The following is a 21,155-nucleotide window of genomic DNA, read 5'->3' on the forward strand; positions in this document are numbered from 1 at the left end:
ACTGTAACAATATCGATCAAAACCAATATTGGTAAAATTTGGTTTCACCTCTTCCATCATAACTACCCCTACTTTAAAATTTTTATTTTATCTCCTATCTAGTACCTATCTTGTGATACATTATTTTTAAAATAATAAAAATTCACGTTTACAGATGTTTCAAAAATTTTATTATCTGAAATCAAAATTACTTATGTTAGTTAATAAAAATTTTTCAGGATAGCAGATTTTAATCTTTTTTAACTGTGGAACCTGTTTTTAAAAGTGTATATTTGCGTTGCGTTGCGTCGCTAGAACAACGCGATGACGAGTATACTTGTCAAACACAGAATATTTGCCCCAATTACATAAAATTTCTTTGAATTATACAAATATATCCTTGGTTTCTTTGGAAAATTATTATTGACAGATAACCTGTACACAAGCACAGTAAAAAGTTAATAACTTAAAGCCTATTATTAAAAAGGAAAAACCCAAATGATCGTTCTTTATGGAGAACGATATAATTTCATAATACGTACTTATAATTAGATATATCTATAAAAATAAACATTTTTATCTATTTTTTTAAGAAAAAATTTTGTTTCTTCAAAGATGTAACCTTGGGACAATAGATAAAAAATTAAAAAATAAATAAAGATAAAATATAGTCTAATATTTATAAATATTTTATGAATTACACTTTTGCATTTTTTGATTTATTTTATATTTTTTTATTTTGTCCCTATTTCAAAAAATTTTAAAATATCTAGAATTGACAAGTATTTTTTAATTTTCGCAAAAACAATTGACATAAATATTGTAACAACTGGTAAGTAGTTTTCTGGCATTAAACATTAAGAAATTGTAACTTTTTGCGTAATAGCGAGTATACTCAATAATCACAGCTAAAAGGTTAAAATAAAGTCCCAATACATATAAAGTTTTAAATAGAGTTATATACATTTGAATAATTAGATGTTATAATTGTATTCATAGGATCGACTGATAAGCAGTAATGCATGGAAAGACTATTCCTCCGGAGCAAACACTAACTTTGGATTCGAGTCTTTCGAAACAGAAGAAAAAACTCATCCACCACCCGTGTCCAGTCTTCCAAGACCCAGAGAAATGACTGGGAATGGTACCAGTCTTGATCACGACACAGTAGAGGGTCCTAATAGAATAGTCAGTCCTAGAGCAACTTACAGTTTACCTCGTGCTCCAGGTTCGAGGCACAACGTACCAACACCAATGCAACCAGGTTATTATACTCAAGATCGTAGAAATCAGTATCAACGATCAAAGGGTCATCAGGGTTCGACAAACAATGCAGCAACTCAGGCGAATCAGCCAGACTTTTACTTCATGCCAAGTCAACGTAAATACAGCGGAGAAGTTGTGCGTGTTTATGTTGATTACGACAATCAAATGCCAAAAAAAGCGCAATGAGAATGGAAGAGCATCGTAAATAGAGCGTTTGATATAAAGACTTTCCAACAAATAATTTCATCTTCTTTCTTGCTTTAGTGAAGAGTTCTGTAAATAAGGTTGAAATCTCGTGAACAAAAATAACAGAACAAAATTAACAATAAATTCTCAGAGAGTTTAAAAACATTTCTGTTTGAACGAAAAGGAAATCTACTTTCAAAGCTTTCACTCTCTCGAGAATATCGTATACGTTACGTATATATGTACGTAAGCATAATATGCGTATATGTCTCTTCGTCATACGTACTTCGATATGAGTATGAAAAAAAAAGAAAAAAAAAAGAATATTTCGAGAAAAGTGGAAACGATACAAACTTACAGTAGCAGCCGCTTTCGACCAAAGAATTAATCAATAGTGTACGCACGCGCTTCAAGTCGTGCGTGATTTTGTACAAAAGTGTGAGAAAATGAAAGCTGCGATCGATTATCAGTGTTACAGACATGACGAACGGCGCGCGCACGCGTGCACATCGTTATTATAAAATATCTCTAATTCATATCGAAAAGACGATAAACGCGTTGCGGTATATACTATATGATGTACATATGAAAATTATATATTATATATGCGTAAAAGGTATAAGTAGAATGCGGCACACGTATGTTTACGCTAATAATAAGTTTGTACATTTTTGTTCTTTTTCTAAATGGATTATACGATACTTTTTTCTTTCTTTCTCCCTCCCTCTCTCTCTCTTTCTTTCTATTGTAGAAAATATAGAACGTAAAAAATTTAATAACGTAATATTGGTATGTATACGATGAAACACGTTCAAGTTATCATCGTTCATATCTCTCTTTGGAGCATGATCGAACCAAAGTATAACTAAGGATTGGTTGGAAAATGATGGATCATAAATAAATAGAAATATCGGATAAAATTAACGATAATACTTGTAATAATCATAATAACGATAGTAGCAGCAGTAGTAACGATGGCAATATTATTAATTACAGTAATGTTGTTAACAACGGCGTCACGTGTGGCAAGACTTCCGATATTGTTTAGTGTTTGGTGATTTATAATTGTAATAAGGCGACGCCAAAGGTAAGTTCTCTATACCTCCGAAAGATGGATAAGTAAAATCGGAAGCCAATTATAAACACGCTTTGCCATGTCGTTCCTATCATAAATGTTATAATGTAACTAGTAGTATCCAGCACATCTTCAGCCATATCATAAGATTTATTTATTTTGTTTGTTTTCTTTTTTTTGTCTTTGTTGGTTGTTCGTTCTCCTTTCGTCGATAATGTGCACGAAATTACACAGGAGAAGTCGAGTCACTTTTAAATTGATTTTCTTTCCTTTCACCGCTCCTCTTTCTTTTTCTTTTTTCCAGAAGAACGATACTAAAATATGTAGTGAACGAATACGCAATAGACCGATCACCATACTAATGTATTAAGATTAACCGCAACAAATAAGATCTGTTTATGTCCCGCAACCATGCGCGCGCACGCGCGCGTAATCGCATTCTCCACGGTAACTGAATCTCATAATTATAATGGTACATCATTTTTAGCCTATCATTTTGAAAGAATTTTGCGCATGCTGCTTCATCATCATATTATATTATCATCACTATCGCGCCCTTTTACTTTCTTTCCTCTAAACCTTATTATACGAATATATCTATTCTCATCATTAAAACGCGCGCACATAGAACAGAATCATATACATGCACATACATACGCGATACTTATGCACATCCTAACACACACACCACACCACACATCACATCATATATCATTTTTGTATCGATATATCGATAAAAGCAATGTAGTCAAATACGACGGACGAACATCTGATATATAGAGCGAACATCGTATATTAAGGCTTAATTTTATTTGTTCGTAAATGTTAATTTCTGCGTACGTATTTCCACAAGCCCTCATTTTATTTTTTGACCTCTTTCTATAATTTTTATTTTTTTTTACGCACGAAATAGCATACACATTGACAGATGATACTTTCGTTCTCTCTCTATTTTTTTTTCTTCCGCATAGATACACACATTCTCTCTCTCCTCGTCTCTCTCTCTCTCCCCCCGTCTCTCTTTCTCTCTCCCTCATTCTCTCTCCTTCTTTCTCTCTCTCTCTCTCTCTCTCTCTCTCTCTCTCTCTCTCTCTTTCTCTCACTCACCCTCACTCACTCACTCACTCACTCACTCACTCACTCTTTATCTACCAATTTCTATCTGTTTTTTTTTATTTCCTCAAAAAAATCCGTATTCGCTAAGTATTCCGGGCTGATTTAAGTAATCACTCCATGAAATACCACGTTATTTTTTCCTTATATCGCTTTTTTCTCTTGGTATATATGTATAGCTCTCGTTCTCCCGCCGCTTAAATTCTGTTTCTTCACTTTCTCTGCCTGACCTCGGAATCTTTGTTAGGCGTTGGTTTGCTGCAAATAACAAAATTATAGATGAAGAAATGGGCTAAAGAGATTAGGCAATATCGGAAAAAATGTAGTTAGATTGTTGATATTGTGTTGTAAAATGACAATATTTATCCCGGAAACTTTGATAATTTAAAATTTATAAGAAGATATCTAATATAACATATTGTAGATAGATGTTAAATTCAAAGTTAAATAATTTACTATCTTTGACACTATTCATCTTTCATCATTAAATACTGTCAAACTTAAAATCTTAGATTTTCTTGTCATAAAGCATGTAAGATTAGACTTTAATGGAAGTGGCAGTACTGGTAAAGAACTAGTCAAGTTTTTCTGTTTTCCGTCTCCCCTTTGTAAATCAAGATGAAGAGCAAAAGATAAGAATACGTAAGAAATTCGTGTAAATAATCATTCATTCTACTTGATTAATGCAGTAAAAGATTCCTTATATGTGATGAATTCCTGTTAAATCGCGGTAGCGATTTGAAGGACGAGCGTCATCGGATTTCTCTTGAATTATTTAGATTGAACATTAATTTGAAGATATTCGTACTTAATTATTCCGGTTTCAGTTTTGGTTCAGGTTTAATTTCAGCTGTGTCTACTGAAGTAGTCGTACAATCTGGGAGGGATACTTGCTGAGAAATTTCGTCTTTTTCAGGCTTTGTGCCCTCGGGACTATGTGAAGAATGTGTGTTTAAAAATAAAAAATAAAACAAAAAAAAATAAAAAATTATATATGTAAATGATGTCGAAAAAGATAAAAAAAATGATGATTTCAATTCAATGAATTTAGACTTACGTATCAGGACTCTGCTCGGTATCGGACTCGTCAAGTTCGGCCTTATTTCGTTTCTTTTCATAAACGAGAATGATAGCACAGAGTACTACGACCTCACCGCAAATACCAAGGAAAGGCCAAAGTGCAGCGAGCTTGTCCTTGACCCTAAGTAAGGAAACAGCTTCCGCGGAATGACCCTCCGTTGTGTCGGACCAATTGTAAGATACCCTACAGCAAACATTGCCGCGATCGTTCATCTCAATGTTTTCGACAGTCAAAACAGCACCGTTAATTCCTCTCTCTTGATCGCGCGAAATCTTGACTCTACCCTTGCTAGTGGTGTAATTTTGATTGCCAAACGTCCATACTATCTTCACACCTGGACTGTGCTTACCATTACATACCAAAAGCAATTTCTCACCTTCGACTACGCTTATCGATTCGGGTAAGACAACGGACGGTTTTGCTGTGGAATATAATTATATGAAATTATGTTTAATATGTTTTAAATAGAGGTAATTAATAAATATATAATTAAACGAGAATTTTTGAAACGCTAGAGAACAAATGATCACACTCACGTACGATCCTGTAGTCTGTCGAAACATTGCCTACTTTACAAGAATAATTTCCATAAACGGCAATATCGTCTGCTTTCAATACTTCCAGAGTGCCAGTCTCGTTATCAATCTTGATGAGTTCCTCTTTACCAACTAATGCCGTCAATATCGGTATTTTTTCTTTATACCATACTACTTTCTCTCCGGAACTTCGATTAGCGCACTCCAATGACAGAGGTACCTCCTTCTGTGTAAGTACTCGAATCTTCACATCTACCGATACAACCAAAATTCATTAGTCTATATTAATCAGGGTATACAAACATTGTAAACGTATTTTAAGCACAAAAGTAAGAAAAAAATATTTTATAAACATAGATCATTTAAAGCTTTATTAAAAAGTTATAACGTAAATTGTAAAATTATTTAAATGTTTTGCTCAAAGATAATGTTTAGCGATTTTGCATATATGGCTTATTATCTTGGAGTGATTCAACGTATTCTTCTCTGAACAATAACTTGATCGCCTGAATCATCTGACCCAACCACCCCTAAATTTTTATTTATAGGGGAAATTAAAATAAGAAGTTTATGCAACTAACAAAAAATAGCTACGCTTGATGTTATGATAGAACAAATTACGAATGCAATAGCAGAAATTAATACAAATCAACAAATTTGTCATGTCCTAAACAGCATACTACAACGGTTTTAAACTTGTATTCAAGTAAGCGGGCAACATTTTAAATAGCATAATTAGACAGTTTTATAATTTATATTATAACCTTTTAATAAAGCTTTAAATGACCTATGTTTATATAAGTTTTTATTCTAATGTTTGTGCATAGAATACTATCACAATGTTTGTACAAAACAACATCTGACACCTTGTATATGTAGAATTCGTTAAAAATTTTGGACCATTGGACCTAACGGATTGGGTTTCGAACCATGTGCTATCCAAAGCCCTCCGGTCAAATTCTTCACGAATATCTATTTTATTTGGCATGAAGATGATCCCACATGTGTATATATATATATATATATATATATATATATATATATATTTACATTATATATTAATAATAATATATAAATTAATATATATGATAGTACATCATATATATAACATTTATTTAATATTTATTTAAGGATCAAATAATTAATCAATGGGTCTATATTTCTAATAGGAGCTAGCTGATAAGTAGCTAAATTTGATTATAATTATTTACAAAAAAGCTTTTCATATTATTCTTCGACAAATGTTCTTACAAACATTATTATTTAACATACTTACGTTATATGGATACACATACGATCGTGTGTAATCGTTATGTTTACTTTTCTAATAAAATAGATGTTAATAAAATGGAATCTAATGTTCTATACAAGAAAAACGGTGGAGCTAAAGGTTATAATATAAGTCTATTATACGACGGGTGATTTAAACTTTCCGTGTGAGCCGCAAAGTGCGAAGAACGAAAGCCCTTCGGAAGTAGGCTAGATATCGATAAATCGAAGAAGCGCTGTTTTTAGAATCGATATGTTCTGCTTCCGTTATAGAATCACCATGAGAAAGAGACAAAGAAACAGAGAGAGAGAAAGAGAGAGAAGGAGTTTATATTAAACTTTACGGCTCACACAAAACGTGCACTATTTTTAGCAATCTGAAAGGGAAGAGTATAAAAAGAAAAAATGGAGAGAAACGGAGACAGAGATGATAAAAACTACTGTTCTTTTTTAAATGATATTAGTGCCATTTACTCAAATCTTATCTGTTATGAATCAACATTTCTGTTATCAGCGTTCGCAGATAATGTAACTTCGAATGTCGATTAATTTACGATAGAATGAATAAGAAAATATTGTACACATGTATATAATGCGTAAATATATAATGTAAATATTAATTAAAATTTTTAAAATCGTCTCTGACTTTTCCTCAAACGTAATAAAAAAAGAAAAAACATCACCGTCTTGTGTTTAATCGACGAAAGCATAAAACTTTTATCGTGATACCGTGCCATCTAGGATATGTAATTATTATCGATATCGCTTGGCATTATTGAAAGCTCCCTCATACAGGGTGTCCCAGTTATTTTCCGCAAAATGTTATTAACATATTTTATAAATAAAAATAAGAAAAATAATTATATATATATATATATATATATATATATATATATATATATATATATATATAAACGTGATACATTAAAAAAATTTTAACAAAAATACGAAATAATAATGGATTAGAGTGTTTTGTCAACACAGAATAAAAACACGTTGCCGATATTTATTTAAATATGCAACAATAATATATTCTGACATGACTTGTTACCTGAAAAATTAACTTCATAGTCGTTTTTTAGATTTTCTACAAAAAATATTGCATTTAGGAAATATTTCATTATAGGAGAATAAATTCCGTGGTCCTCAAGATCACTAAATATCACGCTAATGAATTTTTACTTTTAGAGAATAGTAAAAGATAAACATTTATCAAATGCAAATTAATACTCATCAAAAATGAAAAAATCGTATTTGCTGCAATTAAGGAACATTAACAAAGAAAATTAGTAGTAAACCGTCATACTCTGCATTCATTTTGAAATGGAACTATAATTGGAATCGACAATCTATTCTTGTGTGATATCAAACGAAACAGCGATCCGTTACCATTTCGTATTGTTGTTGTAACTTTGTAATAAAGCATTTAAAAGCCTACGTTTATATAACATTTTGCGGCAAAAATGGGGTATCCTGTATAAATAATATATCAAAATTAATTAGCACAAAGGTGACGTTCAGAGTATATCAAAAAATATCTGGAGACTACTGGTGATCGCTATTATATTAAACTGGCTAATGTTTTTGCTATGTTATTTACTTATTAAAAAACTCAACGGAATTATCGACTGACCTAATAAACCAAGGTCGCATTAAAAAATGCCTAATTATACATAAACTTTATAAGTTAGATTAATCGGAATTTAGATAAAATTATTTTTTAAATAAGCATTTTAATAAATTTTTGAGGTTATCCGCAAAATTAATTAATCGATATTTTGAAAATTTAAATTTAATTAAAATAACTAGAAAATATAACCTAAATTAATGTAAAATACTTTCTATTTTGTATTAACAATAATAATAATAATTATATAAGAATATTGTAATTAAAAAAAAAAAGATAAAAAAATATATAAAACAGTATATGTCAAAGATAAGATCTTTCACATTTTTCGTATCATAAGATAGAGTAATGGACAATTACATTTACGGCCAATTCTTCGTATATTTATTGCAACTTATATTACAAGAAAATAAAGCGAAACGAAAAAAACAAAATTTTATAGATTTTACATAACTTTTAGAACGTTAAGCATTATCTGCACTTATACATATATGTGGGTCAATAATTATGACAATATACTAAAAATAAGTGAACAAATTGAAACTATTGATTTTACAATTTATTTTGTATTACAATTATTTATATTATAAAATAAATGATAAAGTCAACTTTTAAAGTTTTTTTACTTATTGTTAGTTAATTGTCATAAGTACTAGCACATATATAATAATATGTATAAAAAAGGAAATAAAATAATCAATTGTTTTTAATTTGGCTCATTGTAAGATTTAGTGTTAGATGGGGTCAAACTCTTAACATATTAATAACTACCAAAGTGGAGTTTTGGCAACGTATATCAAGCTTACGTCGCAACTCGAAATATGCAAACCGAACGACGCACTGCCGTTTAATTTTTATTAATTACACACATTTTATTCCGGATTGCTTCGACGAAATAACCAAAAATAATATCGTTACAACGTTCACAAACACAATGATAAATAAGTAAATAAATAAAAATAAACAAGGAAAAAGAATATCTTATCAATAAAACAACATATAATAAACAATAAAAGCTTTTTAAGCGTACTTCCCACAGATTATGTCGCTAAAGTAATCCTATGCATTTGGAAATCGAATAATTCTTTTGCAAATTGATTGAACTAATGGTACCGAAATCAATATGCTATATATAAATTACTATATTGATAAAAAAAAGAAAAACAAAAAAAGCAATAAGCTTTCATTAAATTTCATTATATACTTGTCATACAAATTAAATATATACATTTTTCAAATCTCATTGCATTATTTTATACGCTTCTCATAAATATCATTAAAAAAATAAATCTTGAAAAAGAGATTACATATGTTTTAAGATATTTAAATCGCTAATACTGCTATCATTATATCGTAAAACATTTTTATAAATATTTTTAAGAAAATGCAGCTCGTTTTAGAATAATTAAATTCTAATAACATTTTTAAGACATATTTACAAATCCCTATAATTAAATTTGTAATTTTCCTAATTGACGCTACAATTAATTGCTATTTCTTTTCATTATTATTCTTGAAAAACTTCATATATCACATTAATATCTTCATAGAATAATCATAAATTTAGATCACTTTACATAATTAAAAAAATATTGTTTTCAATTCCAAAAAGCATGCAAATATTTTTAACGACACACCGCGTAAGTACTTTTCACTATACAAGAAATACACGTTTTTTTTATATGAGAAAACGTTATTTCTCTATTAAAAGATCGAACGTATTAACGAAAAATAAAAGGATTATTTATTAATTATTTTATTAATTTTTTTCTTACGTAGAGTTTATTCACTGACATCACTAGATCGACCCTTCCAATGCAGATAAAATCTTTCAAATCTAATTCTAGAATTAGAATGTCATCGTATAAAGATGTGAAAGAGGATTATTAGTCAAATAACGAACATTGATCATTAATCGAATTATTACGACAAAATAGTGGTGGTTAGGTGAACGATAGTTATTTCTTATGAGATGTCATCGTATGTCATACAAAAAATGAAATCCAAATTCAGTGAACGAAGTGAAAAAGTGTTCTTGATTTGTCGATTTTTGGGTGTGTGTATGTGTATGGGGTTGGTTATCACTAATATTTACGAGATTACTATTTTTGTTTCATGCAAAGCACGCATATATAAAAATAAATTTTAAAAAAGAGAAAAAAAGTAAAGGAAGAAAATGGCAAATTTTTTTTATAGGCAGAAGGTATAGATGATACAATAACAATTCTATACGACTCTTAAGCCGTGAGCCACAGTGTCGTTCGACTACTTTCTAAATTACAATATACTGAACATGTAAGTAAGAACACGTAATAGCATCTCTTAACACATTAGCTTTCAATAGCGTCACATATCCGTGACACACCGAGTTTAATTAAGTATCCAGCGTCACACATTTGTTTTCGTAATCAACACAAAAAATAAGTCATACACTAAGTTTAGAATCTCTTATTTGCGATTGAAAAGTAAACGGAAAGAGTTAAAGAGGCATTCATTTAGAAAAAACATTTCATACTTTTATTAACATTAACTCAATAATCAAATGATTATATATCATGAACTTGTCACGATATTATAAATTAGAAGATCTCAATAAGAAACAAATCGATTGCATCCACATGTGGCTCCAATATCCAAAACTTAGCTTCAAAGTGTCTTTTAACTTATCTAGGTATTCTCGACTACTTCTCGTATTTCTCGAGTAGTCACGAGTACCTACTTTTTATCCGAATAAAAGCGAACAAATAAGAAAAGGATCCGCCAGTGGGTTGGGATAGTCTTACTCTCATCGATTTCAGTCAATTTTAAATAGAATAATTTCAATAGAAATTTGAAATCGCTTAGCTTACCCTACGTCACTGGCAAAGTCCAAACATTATTTAGATTTGTTCTAGAATCGCAATGAAAAGAAAGAGATATATTAGAAAAAAAAGAAATAAAAAGAGAAAGAGAAAGAAAAAGATAAACATATCGGAATACATCAAATGTAACGAATATGTGAGCATGCAAAAAGTAACAATGCAATTTTAACATACATATAATACATAGATACATACATTGATTTAAGCGTTCGGCAGATACTTTGGGAATTTGACATAAGTAAAAAATACGCAATTGCAAATAAAATAAGATAAAAAAAAAATCAAAAATGTAGACAAAAAAGATATGAAGAAAGAAAAAAAGAAAATGGATCGCGTGTTCGATCTACGAACCGAAATATAGAAATAGATGAAAAACGTCGGAACTGTCGGGCGTGCACTTGTAGTCGCCTTCATGGAACTCCGTGGCCTGATTTGCTGCTAGCTCACTTCCTCCGGTTTTGGCCTTCGAACGGACGACCAACTGACCGCTCGCCAACTCCGGCTCGAGAGTTTGACCATTTCTAGTCCACCTAATGTTATCGTCCGGCTGGAGGCCGCTGCATTCAATACTCCAAGGTTGACCCTTGTGTACGAGCCTCGGTCCCGTATAGTTCACTTTATCGGGAATTACAATACACAGACATAAAAGACAGAGATACATCGAGAAGACACGATGATGTTGTTTCATGGAATACTGGGCTTATAAGGAAGGAATAGGAATGTGGTGGTTGTTGGTTAACACTAAATCTACCGGCAGTTTATGTATACCTAATTATATCCTAACTGATCATCTGTGACTAGTTTTTAACAAAAGTTTTATTTTTTACTATTGAATATAGATATCAGGAGTATCCACCCGTATGATTTTCTTGGGTCACATTAGAAGAAAACAATATTGTTTCGCAATGCACACATTATAAATATACTAATTCTAATAATATTGGTCAGCAGAAAAGTTAGTAAATAATGCAAATATATGTTTTAAAAAAATTTACGACTTTTTATTGGATCGCACTCATTATACTGCTAGGTCACTTGCGTCTTTTAGAGTTGGACAACCCTGATGTAAATAATGTTCAATTCGGCATTAAATAATAATTAAAATATTTATAATTATAATTGTTATAAAATAAAATTTAAAAAGGCAAAGCATTGAATGCAAAATTTTCATTCTACATTTATAACTGATTATTCAACCTATCATAGTATATGTTTTGATTGATTTTGTTCTAGTTGAGAATTTCAATGAGTTTCATACGGTAACTGTCGGAGAAAAAATACTGTTTTGCTTTATTGTGTTAACCTAAATAATAAAAACTATTGCTGGCATCACGACTCCTTGCTAAATTGTTTTATATCAGGAAGTATGTTTTCGTTTAACTGTTCTCAACGCGTATAATATAATATAATTATAGAAAAACATGTATATCAGTCATTTCTATGTATATATATTTTGTCTAAAATATAAATGGCATTATATATAACTGTCGAGAAAGAAGGGATTTAAAAGTTTCTGTATCATACTAAAATTATCAGTAGGCGTTCGAAAATTTATTGTTAACTAGCTAGTCTACTCCTCAATTTTAAACATCACATGAGTAATTCCGCTAACATAACCTCAATGAATTATCGTATTGTATCTATTAGAATGACTTTGTATGTGTAATCTACAAAACTTGATCTTTTAAGCCGAATAAAACGAATATAAGAAGCAAAAAAACAACGAAATCTTCTGATAAGATTTCACAAAAATAAGAGGGTCATCGACTGGATTATTAGAAGAAACGAATCAGAATTTTATCGTACCTGGTGCCATCTGGAAATAGGACGGTACATTATTCCGAAACTATGAACTGTTTCATCAATGTGCGCAGTATTCTCTACCGAATACTTCAAACTAGCGCATGTGTAAAAGAGATAGAGAAATACCGAGCACGTGATCAAACCAACACGAGCTTCGAACAAACTCAAACGTGCCAATATTAAGATTAACCTAAACTTATGTCAGTAGAAATATGTTTTACTCTTTTTTTCCCTTTATTTTATATTTTTGATTAATATTAGGTCTACCGGAAAGTTCTGTCTGTTCTGAAAAACACCGATCCAATTTTTTGTCTCTAGGGATAAGACATTTTTTAAAAATATAATATACAAATTGTCATCACGTTGTGGTAAGAAGTTATAAATAATATGATAATAATTATATTACCCAATAATTATTAGTCAATTCAGGAGATATGAAAATTTATTACTTTTATTTTATTCTAAAAGTGGACAAAACTTTCCGGTAGACCTAATATTTTGTTTTTCTAAAACAGTTTAACTAAATGCCAAGCATTATTATGAATCTTAGTAACAAATTATTAACAACAATACTGATAGTTTATTCAGTAATATTACGAAATTCTATAAACAAATTCTACATAAAAAATAAAAATTTAAATCTAAATAAAATAATCGATTAATTGATGCATTATCGAACGATAACAATATTATCAACTGAGCGTGTGTCATGTGAACTAAATTAACGACCCTACTAAACGCGATACAAAGAACGACAATCGACCAATCAATTTATTAATCAAACGAACTATTTTTAATTGGGATCAATAACGGCTTGTCCACACACCCACAGTCACGAGATTCCTTTCTCGGATCTTCTTCAATTTTTTTTTAAAGGACTTAACGCGTATACTTATTTAGATAAATCTACACGATCACAGTGGAAGAGAATAATTTAAATTTTGTCATGACGTCAAACGCATCCGATGACAGCTGACGTCAAAATATTAAAATATGAACAATAAGAACAAGCATAATAATTAATAATACGAATTATTAATCATTTTAGTAGAACCTAAATCGTCTGTAAGGATGTTTGGAAAATACAATCGAAAATAAAAGTGCTAAAAATTTAAAATTCGTAAATATCTACATTTTACAGCATGTTATGAAATAAATTAATTATGTCAATGCTAGAAAAGAATGTATAAATAAAAAAAAGAAGAAATTTTATCAATAATGTTAAATTAAATAAGAAACGATAAATAATATGAAACAACTTTTAATAATTTTTGGCAATGTAAATATTACTTATTTTAGATCATTTTCAATGAAAAATATTATTAATATTAATTATTCAACATTTCGAACAATAGAAAAAAACGTGACAACACTGCTAATTTTTTAAATTAGCTACACAATATATCTGTCTCTTGTTTTCATACTAGCTCTATTCTTCTCTTTATTTCTACCTATCTCATAAAATATACTCTAGCTGCTTATACTGTATACAAAACAACAAAACTATAGTCACATATTTAGTTTTCAGTTGAGTACAGTGTTGCCGCACTTTCGTATAGACTAATTGATTTATCGAGTAAAAACCTGACTTTTTGATTGTCCGTAAGTATTTTCTCAATAATTATTTAGTAAAAGTCGATAAACTCAATCGCCATAAGATCACATATAAAATAACAATTATTTTAAATTGCAATAATTTTTAAACGACTTAATGGATCAATTTGAAAAGTTTACAGTGAATTAAACATTAAATAAAAAACAAAAAAAGATTTTCATTCTTTTTGTAGCATTTTGACATATCTCTTACCAACATCCTTAAATGGCTGAACAAAAGTGCGCATGTTACGCATCACACGTCATAGCTGGTCAATAAGATACTTCCCGTTCTCAACGTTGCCACGTCATTAGAAAAGAAACCTCACACACATATATGTATATTGAGTATAAATGTGTGCGTGTGCACGTATAATTAGGTGTTTGGGGTAAAAGGAAATTATAATAAACTTTAAAATAATAAATCTCTTTTTCTCAGACCTAATATATATATATATATATATATATATGTGATAGTAATTGTAACGGTAAATTAATTAAATTAAACCAAATAATACTAATATTATAAAATGAATCATAAAATAATTTGTTTAATTTTTTTTTTTACGAATTTTTTCTCTATTATGATTGTACCTGAGGGAAGGACCAACCACGTGATTCTTATTTGTGTTTCATTAGAAAAAATATAATAACAATTATACGATATATACAAGACTATAGAACTTAATAAATACCTAAAATAACAAATAATTATTACTGATAAATACTACAGAAAACAAAGAATTATTGGATCAAGCGGATCGATTTTAATTCCATCGTTTCATAGCAAACACTCATACACAAGATATTCGATAAATAAATGAAACATCGATTAGAGAAGAGGCAAGAGGAAATTATCTTGCGATTCCACGCTAGTGACGTCATTGATCGGAGATAAACATTCTACTTGCTAGAGAAAGATTCATGATAAATAATGAAATTTTATAATAAATACTGAATAATAATTGTGTACTTTCACCGAATTTCTTTCTAAGAAGATTTAAATATTTACATATCATATATTACATATTATACAGAAATTCGAACTTTGAATCCATGAAGGGATGTGAAAATTAGTTTAACATGTTTTTCTTTATTTTTTCTTTGTGTAAGTACGATGACTAACCCCCTCCACACACACACACACAGAGACAGACAGAGCACCCATACACATTCGTATCGATGATATGTATGGTTCGTATAATCTTCGTATACATTGTTCGTTAATGTTTGTGCTTAAGTCACGAGCTTATTCTCCTATGACGTTCTCTCAACAATCAAGTCGGTCAACCAACAGAACAAGATGTGTTCTATAACTCAAAAGAACGATGGGTAAAAGAAAACAATTTTTAGATTCTATTTTGAAACGAAAAATCTTTGAATAAATGATAATAAGAATATAATATAAGAATTAAAATCGGTCTACTCTAAACATATTTAAATTAAATACGACAGAAAATGTTATAGAAGATAATTATAGAATTCCGCAGATATCTCGTACATTGGTATAAAGAAATCACAGAAATCTCATTGAAAATTCGATAAAGATAAGAGGAAAGACCAAAGAAACACGAATAAAACAAGTCGAATTAAATCCTTTGTATTTTCCTTCATAGTGTTAAGAAATAGTCTTTTGTCGTCACTAGTAACTTTAACATTAGAATTACAAAAAAAACCAGTAAAAATGACACTACTTGAAATAAAGTGAACAGTCATTTATTTGGACTATAAATATGTGTAATATATTTATTTATATATCTTTTTCAACACACTGGCATTTATTCTAAATAGAGATTGATTGTGAATAAGAACTAATAAAAATATAAACAGATTTATTTTATTTGCATAATGTATTTCGTCAATTCATTTTGACTGGTTTATATACATTTATCGAAATATTACACAAAATTTCTATCGTTCTATTGAAATTCCAATTATTACAGAAGAGAATTTGAATTTTGATTCTCTAAAATACAGAAAAATATAAAACTTCATTCTGGTAATACCTTATAACTTGGTTTCATGACATAATACAGAAAGAGAAAGATACAGAATTATAATAAAATACCATCCTAAAATCGAAGTAAACTAAAAAACTATATCCACTTACCCCGATTATAAACTTTAAAAAACTCTCCTAAAAGTGCCGTATCATACCTACTTATTTATTATTATATTAGATCATAAAAAAATTCGCCCTTTATTTAATGTTCAGAGAAAATTAATGGACTTTTTGAAAGAGATATTTATTAGAGACAAATAAATATTGTGAGCTAAAAATTTGTGGTATATTATTATTATTATTATTATTATTATTATTATTATTATTATTATTATTATTATTATTACTTAACACATTATTGGCTGTCTATTACATAAAAAAAATTAATGTTTCATAACGAATATTTTAATAATTAAATTAAAGTAGTAATATCAAAATTTAAGTAATCACTATCAAATACATTAAACAATATTATAATAATCACTTAATTGAAAATTTTATATTTTTATTATTCCATATATTACGTGCATCTGTGAACAATAGTAAAATAAAAAAAAGGGTATACTAATTTGATTCAATCAGTTATAAGAAAAATACTTATATAGTATGTAATGCTAATTTTGTTTACTATTTTAATGAAAAAATTAATTTTAATTTAAATTATTCTTATTTTTTGTTCATTAGCTACACGTACTAAATACTTGATTTTTTAAATAAACGCCTAGAAACATCAATAAATCGATTACATCAAATAAGACTGTTCTAGAATCAATAGTGAAGAATTAATCCTATTAGAGTACAATAATTCGGTTAAAGTCCTAACAATCATCCATAGTACAATGACTATAAGTTATGAAGTAATGGAAGTACGAAAACGCTCGCGAGATTACTACGAATCGATATTTCTCCGATAATGTACTCCTCAACTCATTTTATATTAAAACACATTACTTAAATTACATCAAAATGCTATTATGTTAATCCAGAGAAATCCTGAAAATTGTAATGAAATACTTTGTTTATTTTATAGAGTAGGTTGGTGGTAACAAATAAAAGAAATAAATTATATACGGTTAAGAAACACAAAACAAAAATTTATTATCAAAGAGTAATTATGTAAAACAAAACATATGATAATAATAAAATAAAATAAAGTTGATTAGGGAACATTTATTGGCTTTTCAAAGTTCGCCATAGAACATAGTTTGGAAAAACGCTTGTGTTAATCTATATCATCTCGTCAAAAGAATTGTCCTCTCTAATCCTATGATTCTTCCGAATATATGTGTATATATGTAAAATTTGTCACTGTGGGAATAAGTTGAATGAAATTAATGGTTCCATTGAAAAGAAACAAAAAAGAGATCAAGAAAGAAAGATGAAAGAAGAAAAAGAAGAAAGAGAGGAAAAAAAGAAAAGATTTTCGAAAAGATCAAAATGACCGAAGAAAATCAAAATTAACACAGATTCTTCGTTTCGTGGTGCTACGTGAATAAGAAATAAGGTCAACCGTTGCGCAACCAAAAAGTTGCCGTTTGGCGTTAGATACTTTATAAAACGCAATGCAGAATGCGAAACGGAACGATACGACAAATGGCATCGAACACGAATCATTCGCGACAGTATAACAAACAAGTATCCATGTCATATATAATTAATAATTATCCTATCATCAAACACACGATACACAATAAATAAATACAAAGAAGCGACTACGTCGCATGTATCATTAAATGTAAACCTATTCGACAGAAAAAAAAACACTCAACACATTAAAGTAAATGAACGCTAAATTAATTCGGAGTTTGTAAATTTTCCCCAACGTCAGCGCGCATGCACACAATTATTTTTTTCTCTCTCCGTTTAACGTTTTACGAGCAAATACAGACGAAATTCTTCGAATGTGTTTTAACATGCAAAGGCATACCCCACGAGAGAAATGAAATAAGGTGATGTAGCTTGAATAATGTAAAAAAAAAAAAAAAAAAAAATATATATATATATATATATATATATATATATATATATATATATATATATATATCTATTAATCGTATCTAATCGTTTACCTCTTTCCTCAAGTTTTAGGGCAATTTTCATACATATAGAAATTCTTTGATCGTTTTTTAATCATTTACCTGGAAATATTTAATTTTTGAAATTTATTTTTTAAGTAGGAACTTGTTTTTATATATTTAACGAATTGTTTATAATAAAAATTATAAGAAAACAATTCGAAATACATAAGTGAGCGTCACTTGAAATTTTATGCGAATTGTTTGTCCAAAAACATAATACTTATTGTAGAATATTTATACATCGAGTAATTATTATAGTTTTTAGGTATATACAATTATTCTTATTAAAAAAGATGAAAATCGATGCGAGTTCTCGTCTCGCGACTTTATTTGTTTTATTCAAAAGAAACAATTCATTTGTGTTCAATAAGCAGCACAATATCTTTGAAGAACCACGTGAAAAGATTCGAGGACGATCAATAACAATTCAACGTCCTACTAACCACCTGTATATCTTATGAGCCAATAAACCTTATAAATTATAATCATCACTAATTCAAACTACATGACTCGTCGAAAATAAAGTAATGAAAATCCGCGAAAGTATGGAACTGTTTTTGAGGTGCTACTTGACTTTGACCTTTTTTTCTACCAAGTTAATCTTAGGTTATTTATAATAACTGTGCCGCACAGACCACGCTGAGTTCTCATCAAGAAATGAGAAACATTGTTAGTAACAAGGAATTTAATGAAACGTGAACAAAAACCATCAGTTTTAGACTATATTAAAATTCATGCCTTTGTTTTTTTCCTTAACTTTTCTTATATCGTAGAAATTACTATAATATATATACAATGTCAAGAACCAGAACCAGTTACAAGAACCAGTGCATATATACCCGCTATAAAGTATTCATTTATTCCTTTTCATTTAAAAAAGTAGACAAAAATAGATGAAGAATAGTAAGAAGAAAATACGATACACAAAAGTATATCTTCTGAGAAAACATACATTACCTCATGTCTCGCATATTTATTATATACTCTTACTATATATACTTATCATAAATATGAGAATATTGCAACTGTATATTACGTATCACTTTTTATATATGTTATCAACAAAATAAAAATAATATAGAGAATAATAATAAAAAAAAAATGAACAGCTTGATTTTCCGAACAGATAATCACAATTCTAAGCTTGTACTTCTCTATAAGAAACGTTCAATTGCAATTTACAGACTAAACGTAACTCCATGTTGTGGGTTGGATGAAAGAATTCATCATTAGTAAGCTGCTTACATTGAAAGGAAGATAGAGGAAAGAGAAAAAGACAGAAAAACAGAAACTGGTTAGAAGAAGAAAAACGAAAAAAGACAAATAAGAAGGAAGAGATTTAGGAACATTAAACATTTGGAATGTACACACACCTTGGAATAAAAAGAAAAATGGAATTATTTTCCCGTAAAGTAAATAAAAATAAAATGAAAAAAGAGAAGAAGAGAGAAGGTCAAAATAGCAAAAACTCGTTAATAAACATGCTCGCTCTAACGGCGGGCAATTCGAAGGAAAGACTAGGACTCACCTGCCTGGACGGACTCGAGGGTGCCTGCTAAATATAGCATTCCCAGCAGCACAAAAGCAGCTCGTCTCTCCATCTCGTGGAGCTAATGTACGCGGTATCGCGTGACTGTGTGCGATGTGGGAGATATACCAAAGGTTTCCGTTTGCACGGGGACCTTATCGATATAGAAGAGAAGAAGGAAGAGGCAAGAGGAGAGAAAAGGAAAAGAAGAAGAATAAGAAGAAGAAGAGAAAAAAGATGAAGATGAAAATGAAAACGATAACGTTAAGGAATGATGAACCACGAAGAAAGAGGAGACAAGACTTTCTGTAAGATTAAAAGCCTCTTTGTTCACTGTTGTGTCGTCTTCGTCGCCTTTGTCGTCGTTGTTGCTTTCTCACAAAAATGTCAAGACTGTTCCGCTGTCTCGTCCTTGTTGGTTAACCGTCACACAGCTAGCAGTGTACGGAGTAGTAGTGAGATAGTAATACTAGTAATATTTCCTTCTTATTTTACCAAAAGCAAGATGAAATTACGATCCACCGAATCTTGCTCTCTTCTAGCACCGTTTACACGCACACTCGACACTCTTGTGGTCGCCACGGCGTATCATTAGTGTCCGATACCTTATCGTTATCTCTTCTTAAATTCTTCTCTTTCTCTGCTGTTCGTCCGTCTCTACTATCTCTCTCTTTCTTTCTCTCTCTCCCTCTCTTTCTGTCTGTCTGACTATCTTTCTCTCTCTCTCTCTCTCTCTCTCTCTCTCTCTCTCTACGCTATTACACTAACTCGGTTGCTCACCCGTCCTCTTTACCTTCCTGTACGACGACAGCAGTGCGAATCCGTTGCCTCGTCGAGGTCGGACAAGCAGCTTCAAAGAGGGCAAGAAGAAACAGCACCATGGGCCATAGGTTGCACCAACGTCGGCAAAAATGGCTGCCAATCTCTTATTCTCGGTATTATGCGCACACACCCTTTTGCGCTACCTCTATTTTCCTTCTCTCTTACTCTCTTACTCTCTTGCCTTTAGTTTTTCTCCCTCTTATACGCGTGACTACACCTCTCTTTTTTTCTTCTTCGTTCTTTCATTCGCCTTTTCTTTCTTTCTCTTTCTCTCTCTGTCTCTCAGTCTCTTTCTCTCTCTTTCTCTCTATGGTTGCTCTGAGTAAAGTTCCCCTT

The 21,155-nt window shown here is 30.0% G+C and overlaps 2 protein-coding genes across 6 annotated transcripts in view; one reads left to right on the top strand and one right to left on the bottom strand.

Annotated features, from left to right (window-relative positions):
- nahoda (DOMON-like domain-containing protein nahoda) overlaps positions 1-2,853 on the top strand; it is a 46,933-nt gene extending 44,080 nt beyond the window's left edge. For 2 of the 3 annotated variants that reach the window (XM_015325898.2, XM_015326028.2), the window contains one exon: positions 979-2,853. In XM_015325898.2, the coding sequence (XP_015181384.1) occupies positions 979-1,431 (453 nt within the window). In that variant the 3' untranslated portion in view covers positions 1,432-2,853. The remainder of the gene's footprint in view (positions 1-978) is intronic. The other variant, XR_001476073.2, reaches the window with a different exon arrangement.
- Positions 2,347-21,090, bottom strand: Bsg (immunoglobulin domain-containing protein Bsg). Of its 3 annotated transcripts, none has more exons than XM_015325215.2 (5): positions 19,998-21,090; positions 11,345-11,608; positions 5,237-5,488; positions 4,677-5,121; positions 2,347-3,877 (listed from the first exon to the last, which is right to left on the bottom strand). In XM_015325215.2, exons 1-5 carry the CDS (start codon positions 20,068-20,070, stop codon positions 3,832-3,834), a joined length of 1,080 nt encoding a protein of 359 aa, XP_015180701.1. In that variant the 5' UTR covers positions 20,071-21,090; the 3' UTR covers positions 2,347-3,831. The 3 variants fall into 3 exon arrangements, with proteins under 3 accessions (XP_015180701.1, XP_089030378.1, XP_089030379.1); XM_089174252.1 differs by lacking the exon at positions 19,998-21,090 and adding an exon at positions 14,604-14,652; XM_089174253.1 differs by lacking the exon at positions 19,998-21,090 and adding an exon at positions 12,800-13,905.
- Positions 21,091-21,155: the final 65 nt, after the last annotated feature.

Source organism: Polistes dominula, unplaced genomic scaffold, assembly GCF_049000335.1.
Source record: "Polistes dominula isolate Pdom_NZ unplaced genomic scaffold, Pdom_raw_medaka contig_168, whole genome shotgun sequence".
NCBI lineage: Eukaryota > Metazoa > Arthropoda > Insecta > Hymenoptera > Vespidae > Polistes > Polistes dominula.